General features: G+C 35.8%; 1 protein-coding gene across 15 annotated transcripts in view; it reads right to left on the bottom strand.

Moving 5' to 3' along the window:
- LOC106878020 (coiled-coil domain-containing protein 186) overlaps positions 1-14,790 on the bottom strand; it is a 173,635-nt gene that overhangs the window by 74,560 nt on the left and 84,285 nt on the right. For all 15 annotated transcript variants that reach the window (XM_089362448.1, XM_089362450.1, XM_089362445.1 and 12 more), the window contains exon 2: positions 3,719-5,350. In XM_089362448.1, the coding sequence (XP_089218574.1) occupies positions 3,719-5,340 (1,622 nt within the window). In that variant the 5' untranslated portion in view covers positions 5,341-5,350. The remainder of the gene's footprint in view (positions 1-3,718; positions 5,351-14,790) is intronic.

The raw sequence follows: 14,790 nt of genomic DNA, 5'->3' as shown, positions 1-14,790 counted from the left end.
CATTAGATCATGGATTCACTGTGTCAGGTAAAAGAAAAACAGAGCTGAAGCCAAACAATGAGTACCTTTTCATGATAATATAATCCACAATGAATTGTTCAGCCAACACCCTAACACCACAACTTATCGTGACACTACTAAATTTCCATGTCATTATCAACCTCTTAATGCTCATTTTTCCATGCTTGCATGGTTTGGGCTGAGTTTCTTAAGGTTGATTTTCTGCACCCAGGTGACCTTCCTGTTGTCAACTCTCACCTGTTTCTACGCAATATAATATTTCTCCATGGCTAGACATGTTCCTGCTGAATATTGGAAATAAATGACACTGCTTTTATGACTGTGACAATCATTTTACAATTATCACACAATGTCAAGAAAAGGACATACACACACACATTTACATACACACACACATATATATATATATATACATATGTAGGCATAGGAGTGGCTGTGTGGTAAGTAGCTTACTTACCAGCCACATGGTTCCGGGTTCAGTCCCACTGCATGGCACCTTGGGCAAGTGTCTTCTACTATAGCCTCAGGCCGACCAAAGCCTTGTGAGTGGATTTGGTAAACGGAAACTGAAAGAAGCCTGTCGTATATGTGTGCGTGTGTGTGTGTGTGTTTGTGTGTGTGTGTTTGTGTGTCTGTGTTTGTCCCCCCCAACATCGCTTGACAAGCGATGCTGGTGTGTAACTTAGCGGTTCGGCAAAAGAGACTGATAGAATAAATACTCGACTTACAAAGAATAAGTCCTGGGGTTGATTTGCTTGACTAAAGGCGGTGCTCCAGCATGGCCACAGTCAAATGACTGAAACAAGTAAAAGAGTAAAAGAGTATATATATGACAGGCTTCTTTCAGTTTCCATTTCCTAGATCTACTTACACAGCTTTGGTCAACCCAGGGCTATAGCAGAAGCCACTTGCCTAAGGTTCCACACAATGGGACTGAACCTGATAACATGTGGTCAGGAAGAAAACCTCTTAACCACACAGCCACCCATTCAATCATTTTCATATAATTATAAAATAACTATAAGCAAAGCTAACAGCTGAACATGTAAGAAACTGAAGTTTTGCAATTGACATTTAGCTGCAGAATATATTATGTTCCTGGGTAAGGCATAATATCTCCACTAATTCTACAGCATTCTCTGAACTCTTTTCCTGGTATCCAGGCAATCTTAGAACACCATAACAATTTAAGTTTGTACTGTAGTACCTCAAACCACTGTCTAATTAGACATGAAATTTGCCTTATTTTTAAAACTTGTTTTTAGCATCCTTGATGTTAAACATCTCAAGCAGATTTGTTTATCATAGGACTACTATCTTTTTCCATCATGACCAAGAAAAAAATTATTTTTCAGTATCAAAGCCAAATGACAGGAAATGTTATCTATAAATAGTAGAGTTATTGTTATATACTCACATTTGTGTAACAACTGTTTTGTAAAGTTCTAGTTTGTGAGAATATATTTCATTTCTAACACACACAAAAGCCAGTTTTGAATGATATCCCAACATTCACAAAGGTAGTTGAAAATGTCTTTTATTAAATGTAAATATAAATGCAATTGAGACCAGAATAATACAAAGATGTCCTTGACCATGAAGAATCAACAGAGTTTGCTGTAGTTGTTTCATGTAAAATATATATTGCTTTTTTTGGTTTCATTCAAGCATTCCTGACATGTTTGTATGAGTTTTAGCACAGTCTTTTGTTGTTCTTTTTATTACATTAGATCCAATCTAGGCAAAATGTTTCCCTCGTCTACTGCTTGAAAATGGAGCTTAATACTGCTTCTTAAAAGCCTACAAGATAAATATGTTTACATTTCAGATTGTTGTTGGCACTCCATCGCTTACGATGTCGAGGGTTCCAGTTGATTCGATCAACGGAACAGCCTGCTCGTGAAATTAACGTGCAAGTGGTTGAGCACTCCACAGACACGTGTACCCTTAACGTAGTTCTCGGGGATATTCAGCGTGACAGAGTGTGACAAGGCTGGCCCTTTGAAATACAGGTACAACAGAAACAGGAAGTAAGAGTGAGAGAAAGTTGTGGTGGAAGAGTACAGCAGGGTTTATATATATATGTACACACGTTTATATATTCGTTTTGCAAGATTCTTGATGTGAAATCGTGTGTTGAAACAGATGTTGTATTTGGGGATGGTCATGTTGCCAGTTTAGCCAATAAAAACACACACACTATATATTTGGTGTTAATGTGCTTCAGCTTTATTTTAGTTTTTTAAATTAATCATATTTTGGCCAGCGTTCTTTCATCACACTTCTGTGACCTCATCAGTGGTCCTTTGCTTTCTTATTTCTTATTTGTGTCTTTCCTTACTAACGATCAGCCATTTTGGTGCATGTGTTTTTATTGGCTAAACTGGCAACATGACCATCCCAAACACGAAACACCTAGCATCTTAGCATCATAATTTTGAAATATCTATAAAACCATCAAAAGCTTGTTTATTTCTATGTTTTTTGATTTATTATTAGTGTTGTTTAATATGTTTTGCTAAAATTACTCTTTCTTTTCAGATATCATCAGAAAAAGGTAATTAAAATTCATTAAAATTACAGATCCTTTGGAAACAATTTAAACTTTGTACGAGTCCATACCTTGTAGAATTCAAGCTGTAATTATTGCCAAAGGTGGTCCTACCCCATAGTAAAATAAATTTGTTTGAAATTATAAGGTGTTCCCATTATTTTGTCCAACCCCTGTATATATATATATATTTGCTTTTACAGATAGATGCCCTACCAACTTATAACTTAGAACAGTGGTTTCCAACCTTTTTACTACCAAGGACCCCTTTTATTTGAGTTTTCCCATGGACCCCTTTTAATATGTTTATCCTTATGTGTGTGTGTGTGTGTGTGTGTGTGTGTATGAAATTTTGAATTTAGTTCGCAGACCCCCAATACTACATTTGCGGACCACCAGGGGTCTGTGGACCACAGGTTGGGAACCACTGACTTAGAAGAATGAGACATTTTTTCTGCCAGTTAAGCAAACATATTCAGAGTTATGTGCCTCCCAGTTCAGGGGCACAGCACAATACTTACAATAGCATTCAAACTAATAATCCTATGGTTAGAGTTCAGCTCCTTATGCTCACCACTTCTTATCAGAGAGTGTAGAGCAGTGATTCCCAAAGTGGGGCATATGCCCCACTGGTGGAACCTGGGAAAGTTATGGTAGAGCATGGGATCAAAGATTTTTTTCTTTTTTTCCTTTTAGTGGGACATGGAATTGTGAAAAATCTTTTTTTCACAGCTAACATACTACACTTATACTCAGCCTAGCCAAACCAATCCCTCCAGCCAAGCATACTGTGTGAATACTGTTTGCTACAGTATAGTGCTATTCTAGTGTCCTGGTGTGGATATTTCTGTAAAGAAAGTATATAATCTTGAAATATTTAAAATGAAGTTGTTTTTTTTACAACCGTCAGTGGGGCATACATTTTTCTGGAAAGTTATAGAGGGGCCTGAGGGGAAAATGGGTTAGAAAACATTAGTCTAGAGTATTTTTAGCCTAGAAATGCTTGCTAACATTTTATAAAGGTAGATAGGATTACATGTCTTGTTGACCAAAGACACTATGTATCACATAAGATGAGCTAACAGTAACTTCAACTTACTTATAATTTTGTGTATAAATTCAGATTGTAGAAATAATTTTACTTACAATTTAATCTGTTGTTTACTTGCTGCTAATTCCTTCTTTAGAGATTGGAAGTTTTGTTTGAGATCCAAGAATTCTGGAATCTGATTTATGTCTATCTTTGTCAAGCCATTGAAGGACAGGCCACTACTCTGAGGTAATGGCTGGTGTGTTGTTAACAGCTCTTCTTCTAATTCATTTAGTAATTGATCATCTTTTCCATCATGATCTTCAGTGGACCCATTGGAGTGAGTCTGATCAGGGACTGGTGATGATGATGTCATTGAATCAGGAGCTCTTTTCACTGTTACAGTTTGTTCACATTCAATGTTAGCAACATGACGACAGCTTTGTGGATTTGGTTCTTGATTGGATTCTAAATCAGGTAAGTGAACAGGTGCAACAGAAGGACTAATATTCAAAGTGTTTGTTTTTTCTGCACATGTATCTGCAGTGTTAGTATCTGATATGTGAACAGGAGTTGTGCTATTACTGTCAAGTTTATTGTCCATAAGTTCTGAATTGTTATTCTCAGTCCAAGAGACTGCATCATAACCAACATCGATGTTATTCAATAAATGGTTTGCAGAGGCAACTGGTTCATGTTTTTGTTGTTCCATTCCAGATGAAACTGGCTGAGAATCTTCTAGATTACTAGAAGCCACCTCATTTGTGCTACTATTGACTAATTCTGTGTCATGCTGTTGTGTATCAATGGTTTCCTTAGATGGAATCAATTCTCTAGATTCAGTTTTATTTTCTGCAGTTACTGAAATAGAACTGCTATCACCAGTTTCATCAGATTTATTAGCACTTTTGCTGAGTTCAGGAGAAAGGCAGCATGATTCTAACTGAAGATCACCAGAAGTAGTGCTTTGTGTAATTGACTGAGTGTTATTGTTTGTAGAAGTGGCAGCTGGCTGTTGTAAACTGGAAGAATGTTCATTTGTACTAGCTGCATCATTTTTATCATCCTCAACACCAACACAGTTATCTGCAGCCAGGGGTTGGCTATTTGTTTCATTTGGCACAGAGTTAGCTTCATCCATTTTAGTGGCTATTTCATTTGGGTTAACTAATGCTGCATGTAGGAGATTATCTGCAGAACTGCTTTCAATTTCTACTGACTCATGCACCTGTACAACATTGTCACAATTGTCATTATCACAGTCGTCTTCATCGTTTATAACTATAGCCTGATCACATTCAGGCTCGAAATCTTCGCTTCTCTCTTCACTATCTCTAATTGTATTCTCTAATATTTCATCTTCAGGTGCAGTGTCAGCTACTGACTCAGGAGAAACAGGAAGGAATGGTTGAATGTGGATGTTATTATCCTCATAGAGGTTACCAGCTTCTGCAAATGAATCAGATCTTTCTTGATTTACTTCAATATCACCTTCTTGCACATTATTCTGTTGATTCAATGCTGAATCTGGGGCATTTTCAACCTGCTGGTAGATGAGAGCTTCAACATCCTCATAATCCTGAGGCCAGAAATCAGCATCTACAGCAGGTACACCTCTGATATCTGCTTCAACATCATCTCCAATTGCAAGTTCATCTTCTACAAGAACATCAGCAGAATCAGCTTCTGGGTCTGGATTTTCAACTACATTATTGTTATCGGCATCAGTATCACACATGCTTTCGTCTCTAAAAGAGAAAAAAAAAAAAAAGTGGAAATATAGTATTCTACTAATATAATTAGATTATAAAACTAGGGTTTCTTACAGAGTTGTAAAAAGCCATAGATTTGTAGGAGTAGAATACAGTTAATGGAATAAATCTCAAAACATACTTAATACTTATACTATTGAATGAAAAGTGATGAAGTTCAAACTTAAAACTCCACCTGGATTTGAATTCATAACATTGGCTTCAAATTTTGATACAAGGCCAGCAGTTTTTTGGGGAAGGGGTAAGTCTTACATTGACCTCAGTGCTCAACTGGTACTTATTTTATCAACCCTGGAATGATGAAAGGCAAAGTGAACCTCGATGAAATTTGAACTCAGTGCATGGTTGGGCAGCAAACTTCTTAACCACACTGTCATGCCTGCGCCTATAACCCATACCTGCAATGTATGTATATGTGTGTCTCTCTCTATTATATATATATATATATATATATATATATATATATATATATATATATATATATATATATATGTATGTACATATATGTGTATGTGTGTCTGTGTACACATACGCACATATCTATATGAAAGGTAGCTCAAAACATTAATTTAAGCACAATGTACAAAGATATAAAAATAAATATTATTTGAATTCAATGTCGGGGAAAAAAATGACGACTGAAATGTTATGCAATTATACTCATAAAAAAATAACTCTTTTCACATGAAACAAGCAAGAACAATGAGTTATAGTCAAATTTTATAATAAATTGAATAAGTACAGTGACAAAAGACAAAATATTTTAAGATTTGTAGGAAGTTTATGACAGTGAAACAATGGTTTCATGAACAATTTGGAAATTAAAAAAATACTTTAGAGACAGGAATGAGTGAGCAATGAATATCATAATGAGACAGCTGAGGACAATAGAGTGAGTAAAAAGTATATCTGAAGTGGATCCAATGATAACAAATAGGAACATTGCATTTTATCTTTAGACTGTGGTCATGCTGGAGCACTGCTTTGAAGGGTTTTTGTTGAAAAAAAACAACATGAACCCCAACACTTATTTACATTTATTTTTTTTTTAGCCTGTTACATATTTTATTGGTCTCTTTTTGCTGAACCGCTCAGTAACAGGGATGCAAACAAAACAACGCCAGTTGTTAAGCTATTGTTGGACACACACACACACACACAAGAGGCTTCATTCAGTTTCTGTCAACCAAATTCACTTACAAGGCTTTGGTTGACCTAGGGCTATAGCAGAAAACACTTACCCAAAGTGTCACGTGGTAGGATTGAATCCAACACCACATAGATGGGAAGTAATCTTCTTATCACACAGAAACACCTAGCTTTGGCCAGCAAAATACTTAATAAACATCTGAATATTAATAAGATTAGTTGTAGATGGATTATCTGCTGCATTTTGGAAAAACAGAAAAGGCTATGCAACAACTTCTTTAACAATTTGTATTATAATCTTCAAAAATGTTTCACAAAATAGCCTGGCTTTGTAGTTAAGAAGCTTCTTTGCAATCACATGGTTTTCGAGTCAGTGCTACTGCAAGGCAAATAAATCCCTTGTGAATGAATTTGGTAGACATATATATGCCAGTAGGTGTTAAGAAGGGCATCCAGCCATAGAAACCATGCCAAATCAGATTGGAGTCTGGTGCAGCTCCCCAGCTTGCCAGCCCTGGTCAAACCATCCAACCCATGTCAGCAGGGACAATGGATGTTAAGTAATGATGATGATGATGATCATCATCATTCTTTAACATCCATTATCCATGTTGACATGGTCTGGACAGTTTGACCAGAGCTGGCAAGCAGGAGAGCTGGTACAGCTCAGGTTCCAGTCTGATTTGGTTTGGTTTTTATGGTTGGATGCCCTTCTTAATGCCAACCACTTTACAGTGTATGGTGGGTGCTCTTAACGTGGCACCAGCATGAGCACTATTACATGGCACCAGCATAAGTGCTTTTTATGTGGCACTGACACAGGACAATCCTCTTTACTGTGGTTGATTAGTTTCACTGCACCTTCAAAGGCAGTACTCCAGCATGGCCACAAGCCAATGACTGAAACAAGTAAAAAGTCAAAAAAAGATGGTTCATTACTACTGGTGATAAGACATGGATTAACCCCTTAGCATTTAAACCAGTCATATCCAGCCCAAATATTCTACCTGTCTTATGTTCAAACCAACCAGATCCAGCCTCTTTCACCTACCCTACAATGTTATTCTAAGAAACTATTATCACATCATCGAAATTTTAAAGCTGTGAGATAATGCATAGCAAATTCAAAGCAATGTGAGTGGATAAGCATTATATTCGATAGAATAATCTGAAAGCTAAAGGGTTAATGGGAATGATCAAACAAACAAACAGCATTCGATGGAGTAGTGATCCACCATCCAACAAGCAATATTGACAATATTTATCCCAACTTGAATGTACATGTTCTGTTAGAGCAAACTATACTGCAGTAGATACCATGAGAAAAATTCTCATATTGGCTTTTGGTGCAAAATAATGCACTTTTGTTTATATTGTTATCACCAATGTCCATCATCGACGAGACCAAGGAAGGTTGAAATAACATGATCTGGTGGTCTTGATACTGGACAGGTGGAGATTTCTCTCTCCGTTAGTGATATAAACAAGCATGCATTTTGCACCTGAGAGTTTCTCTCATGATATCTAATGCAGTATAGTTTGTTCTAACAGAACATCCATGTTTAAGCAGGGATAAATATTACCTCTCAGTATTAATACTGCCTCTGTCGCTAATATATAAATACTGACAATATCAATTCATACCAAAATGGTAACATGTGTCTTTTATGATTGTAAAGGTGTTATTTATGCTGAATATCTCAAATAGTAATTTCAGGAACAATATTCAACAAAAATGTCAAGGAAGTTTATCAAGTAGAATTTTTGTTTTGGGATTTGGTTTGCAAAAATATTCTAGATGCAAACTCATAACCAATCGAATACTTGATTGCTTAATTACTCATTTGGTCAATTAATTCATTAAGTTCATATGAAACCTTTTGGCATCATTTGCAACTTCATCGATGACATGTCTTCTCTCTCTATTCCAGGTTTACTATCATGGTTAATTAGTTGATTAATTATAACAAAAGAAGTGAAATAGAACCAGTGGTTGTAAGCAGAATTTGGGAGACAGAAACTGCGCAGCAGCCCATCATGTGTGTGTTGTGTGGACAAACAAAAGAAAGTGGCACTCAACACATTTTGTAGGAGCTACATATATCGTTTAACAACAGCCTGACTCAGCTCTATGCAACTTAAAGTTTTGAAGGCTCATTGAATGAACCTATCTTGTCAGGCATCAAGACAAGACTAATAAGGTGAGAAAAATTCACAAATTCAAGATGGCTTCCAGATATTAGGCCTCTATTGGTCGACTCAGGTGATCTGGTGTTGTTGGTCTGGAAGCAACAGCAGTCACTTCCTTTATTCTTAGGCCTACATGCTTGGACTAGATGTTGGTTAAGTAGTTGTTATTGGTTGCTTCTAGACCAATAACACCACATGACCAGAGGTGACCAATAGAGGCCTAACATCTAGAAGCCATTTACAATTTGTCTCATATACATTTACTCTCTCTGGATGCCAAACAAGATAGATTTGTTCTACAATCCTATGAAAGTTGGAGCTGAGTCAAACTGTTATAAGCTGAAATATGTGTGAATGTGTGTGCCATCTGGCAAAATATGCAAACATCAGAGAGAAAAATGATAGACTGTGCTTTCAGTCTCTTGTGATATTTGTTCTGTCCAAATTACATGATCACTTGTTCAAGTTACATGATTGCCATTGTAGAAGCAGTGAACTAGTGACTGCTCTACTGTTTACAAAAATGCAATTGAACCAAATTCGACAACTGGCACCCATGCCAACGTCTCCTTCAGTGGACACTAAACTTGGCTTGTGAAGACCTGTTGGGGCAAGTGAAAGCGAAATCGTGATGGCATCTGTACCAGTAGAATGCTAAGAGCACTGTCCAAGCGTGATCGTTGCCAGAGCAGCTGTCTGGCTTCCGTGCCAAGGCACGTAAATAGCACCATTTGAGCATGATCGTTACCAGCGTCACCTTCCTGGCACTTGTGCCCGTGGCACATGAAAAAACATTTGAGCAAGGTCGTTGCCAGTACCGCTGGACTGGCTCCTGTGTAGGTGGCACATAAAATACACCATTTTGAGCGTGGCCGTTGCCAGTACCGCCTGACTGGCCTTCGTGCCGGTGGCACATAAAAGCACCCACTACACTTTCGGAGTGGTTGGTGTTAGGAAGAGCATCCAGCTGTAGAAACTCTGCCAAATCAGATTGGAGCCTGATGTAGCCATCTGGTTCACCAGTCCTCAGTCAAATCATCCAATCTATGCTAGCATGGAAAGCAGACGTTAAACAATGATGATGATGACGATGACATATATATATGTATGCATAACTTTACACATTATTTTAATTATATATAGATGCATAGATACAGAGATAGAGAGAGAAAGAGAGAGAGAGAGAGAGAGAGAGAGAGAGAGAGAGAAATAAAGAGAGAGAGAGAGAGATTGTAATAGAGATACTTGATAATATTCGTGTACATATTGGCTCTAAAGCCATTATGCTTTAGATAATATTCTTGGAGAGAGCACTAGTGTATTGATTTTTATATATATATATATGACATCTTTTGTCAAGAAAACCAGCGACTGAGTAATGGAAATTTGAGATACCACATGCCAAACTGGAGGAGTATATACTTGTAACAAAAACAAATATTAGCAAAGACAAGTTAACTGGTTTGTAATACTGCACCTGAAGAAGAAAATTTCATGCTAACCAAGATTTGAAGGTTGAGTTGAGTTTATTGGTGACATGGCTGGGGAGGCAGCAAATAGGTAGATATTGTTCTGCTGCAGGACAGTTCTGATTGAACAGAACAGTCCTATAATCAAAAGTATATTTATGTCTAGGACTACAGTGTCGAATGTGTCTTTACCTTTTTTTAAGATGGTAAAGTACGATTTTAAGGAGATTTGACTGCTATTTGTAGCAAGTCAGATATCTGAGTATAGAGGTTTCTTTGTTGGATTGTGTGTGTGTATATATATATATATATATATATATATACATATGTGGAGGCATAATGGCCCAGTGGTTAGGACAGCCGACTCGCGGTCATAGGATCGCGGTTTCGATTCCCAGACCGGGTGTTGTGAGTGTTTATTGAGCGAAAACACCTAAAAGCTCCACGAGGCTCCGGCAGGGGATGGTGGCGAACCCTGCTGTACTCTTTCACCACAGCTTTCTCTCACTCTTACTTCCTGTTTCTGTTGTGCCTGTAATTCAAAGGGTCAGCCTTGTCACATTGTGTCACGCTGAATATCCCCGAGAACTACGTTAAGGGTACACGTGTCTGTGGAGTGCTCAGCCACTTGCACGTTAATTTCACGAGCAGGCTGTTCCGTTGATTGGATCAACTGGAACCCCCGACGGAGTGCCAACAACAACAATATATATATATATATATATATATATATATATATATATATATATATATATATATAAATATATACACAATTAAGAGGAATGACCAGCAAAAGTGGACTCCTATATGCTAGAAATAGATGCCGGATCATCTAACCACGAAGAATATGTTCTCAGTAAAATTTATATATGTATATATATATATATATATATATATATATATATATATATATATGTAGTAAGGTTGGAGTCACAGGCAAACGAATTGATATTCCAAAGCAGTTGCCAACAAGAATAAATAAGTAAATAAAAACACTGTAAAACTGGAAACATCAAAATAAGTAAATGATATAGGAAGGTGGGGGTGAGGACAGGGAGATATCAGAAATCTATTGAGCAAAATCAGCTATGGAAACAGCATGTACAATTACAAATTCAGTGGCCAGTAGGATCCACATTATAAAATCCAGTCAGCTTTTAAAAGACCTATTCATGTAAGTCCCTGAGAAACTAAAACTCTGCCAACAATATATGAATTATTTATCAGAAGAACAGTTGTATAATATTTCTTTTAGTATACAGTATATCCTGGAAGTAGCAGCTGTGTTGTATGTGTAATATATTTAATAACGGTATTTAATTTTATTTTCTTGCTTTAGTTTCTTCAGTTACAAAATTTTATTGATATTATTACTATAGTAATTTTAGTTGCTGAATGGAAAACAAACTGCCAGATTAAAAATTCAGAGAGATTTGCATCTCTCCCCCTCTCTCTTTCTGTCTCCCAAGCAACAATCCAACCTTACCAGAAAATGCTCAGAATTTGCGGAATCAGGCAACCTATGTATTAGCAAGGAGAATTAGAACACAAATAAATTAAATATGTACATGTATGTAATTGTATATCATGTTTGTGTGTGTGTTTATGTGTTCTTGTTTGAACAATTAAATGCAACTCTGTCTAATAATGCTGTGTAGTTTTGCACAAAATTCAGAGTCCCCTAGGTGTCAAAAAGTGTTCCAATGTACTAGAAACAAAGGAAAGAAAAATAAACCCAGCAGTAATATTATTCATTATTTGTCAGCATAAAATAATTATCTCTTATGTAAGTTTAATCTATCATTGAGGCATGCATAGATTTTCTAAGCCAGATGCTCTTCCTGTCTCCAACCCTCACTTGTTTCTAAGCAAGGCAATATTTCCCCATGGCCAGGCATGGTCTCACAGAATACTGGAAACAAATGACAATGCTTGTATGACAGTGACAATCATCTACAACTACTACATAACAAGACAAGGGGACATACATATCCCCCCACACATGCACACACACATGCGCACACACACACACACACACACACACACGATGTACTTCTTTTAGTTTCTGTCTACCAAATTCATTCAAATGGCTTTGTTCAGTCCACAGCAGAAGACACTTGCCCAAGGTTCTACACAGTGGGACTGAACTCAGAACTATGTAGTTAGGAAGCAGCTACCCTATGCAAGCATGGAAAAAAAGGACATTAAACTGATGATGATGATGATGATAATGATGAAAACCAAAATGGATCAGACATGGTTAAAAAAGAACTTGATAGACATTCAAGTTTAATTTTAATTTTAAAATAAAAATTTATTTTGACTAGTTACTATATTCTATTTGTAAATTAAGAGAAATTTTAATTTTCATAATTCCAGAGTTACTTAAATCTTATTTTATTAGTCTAGTAGGGGATGGGGGTGACTGACAAAGCTAGCCATGGTTTTAATGGAATTTAGAACAATGAGAAACATTTTAAACTTATTTTATCAGCACCACTACCTTCAAATCATATATCTTATATGTTGTTGGCTTTAGTTGGTTTTTATCAGAATCTTTAGACAATTTATTTCAGTGTTAAAAAAAAAATTAAAAAAAACAAAATAAATAAAATAAACTAGCCTATTATGGAATGAATGCAACCAGAAGTACCTGAATTTCCAGTACTTAATAACAAGTGAAACTTTGAAAAATGTTTATATTTTCAAAAGCAGCCACACTTTAGAGACACCAAGGAAATAGTGTAAGAAGACTATAGAGTCATATTTTATACACTACTGCAATTCAGGGGTATTTTATCCAAAAATTATTCATCAAGTTTGTTGCTGATGGTCCTGATCAAAATGATATATGATTAAGGCATTCCATTCAAGACTTACACATTCTTTTTTTTTTTTTTTTTAAATTTCAAGAATTACATTGCTAACCCTTTTGTTATCATATTCCTGTTGAAACACACTGCTTTTGTTTCAATTAATTTTGATAATAATGAAGTATTTGGTAAAATATCACATAAGATTTTGCTGGGAGGTTTTAATTTAGATCACTTTAAAACAAAATGTTTGTATTATTAAAATCAGGTGCAGTCTAGGGCAGGTTGATATCAAATGGGTTGAATGTGGTATCCTTTATTAAGCAGTAGAAAAATGTGGATACTATTTCTAGCAGGTCCCTTGCTGGATTGCCATCCATTACTTGAGTATAGTGAGTGGTAAAATGTGAATAAGTTATTCAAATTCTCAAGGTGAAAGATATAAAGAAATAGAACACATTCATTGTGTTGATAGGCCTGTGGATCATTATCGAAAATTCAATTGGCTTGTTCCATGCAGTTAAGTCTACTTTGTCACAGCTTATCAGAAGAACACAAACCTTATCAACAATACAAAACAGAATGAAAAGTAAATAACAAGATAAACCAAGAAGGAAGAGCCCTTTTGATATGAACAAAATTTTACATGTAAGAACATTTGAAACCACCTGCTGACAAAGTCTCTAAAAATTTAAAATGAAAAAAAGGGGGTTTAATCCTCCAGACCAAAACAGTAATTTAATATAAGTTACATATAAGTTGGTGAGCGAGCAGAATCACTAGCATGCCAGGCAAAATGCTTAGTGGCATTTTGTCTGTCTTCACATTCTGAATTCAAATTCTGCCATGGTTGACTTTGCCCTTCGTCCTTTCGGGATCAATAAAATAAGCACCAGTTGAGTACTGAGGGTCGATGTAATCAACTTAACCCCTTCCCTAAAATTTCTGGCTTTGTGCCAAAATTTGAAATCAATATAAGTTACATATCAACTAATTAGTAAAATTAAAGATATAATATTTGTCTCAATAGAAATATCCAAACAGGTTTTTAGGCATTTATTCCCATTTTCTATACTAGAAAAAAAAAAATAGCTTGTCCACTCCTGAGATAAACAGTTGAAGCAAAATATTACATGCTTCACTTAACATTTAAACAAATACATAAGGGATAGATCTGGGTAAACTAGTAATGTCTGGAGGATATTTTTGTGGAGTGGGAATAACTGCTTTTAGTAGCAAGTTAGTACATCATGTACCTACTGTTAATACAATGAGCGACTTCTGAATTAACAAAGTACAGTGACTCTGAGATCTTAATAGACATACATTTTATAGGAGGGAATAAAATGTCTACAACAGCCAAGTAAAAAAAAATCCCCAAAAAACTGCTGTGTTACTGGACTGATGTTATTAAAGAACAAGAATCATGTGCTGTCTTTATTGAACTGTCAAACACACCAAACCACTGATCAAATTGAAGTATTTATAAGTAATTGAAATGGTATTGAAATATGTTTCACTTCAAAGCAAAAAATGGAGAAGGAAATTTTCACAGATGCCATTTAGTTTGATTTATCTGTAAATTATATGAACTTCAAAGTATGAATTCTTCCAACTGAATGCCAATTTTTATAGTTAACAACTCTATTATGCAAAGACTGTGGCATCTAAAACAGATGAAGATAAGTTAAATCTTCTATATTTAATGGATGTGTAAATCAAATAGATTTTTCACATTGCAGAAAGAAGGAAATTAGTAGAGCTAAGGAAGGATTACATCAGTAAAATCATATTT

This window comes from Octopus bimaculoides, chromosome 14 (genome assembly GCF_046866305.1).
Source record: "Octopus bimaculoides isolate indiv1 chromosome 14, ASM4686630v1, whole genome shotgun sequence".
Lineage (NCBI taxonomy): Eukaryota > Metazoa > Mollusca > Cephalopoda > Octopoda > Octopodidae > Octopus > Octopus bimaculoides.
Note: the sequence above shows the minus strand (reverse complement) of the source record. Positions and strands in the feature narration are given on the sequence as shown.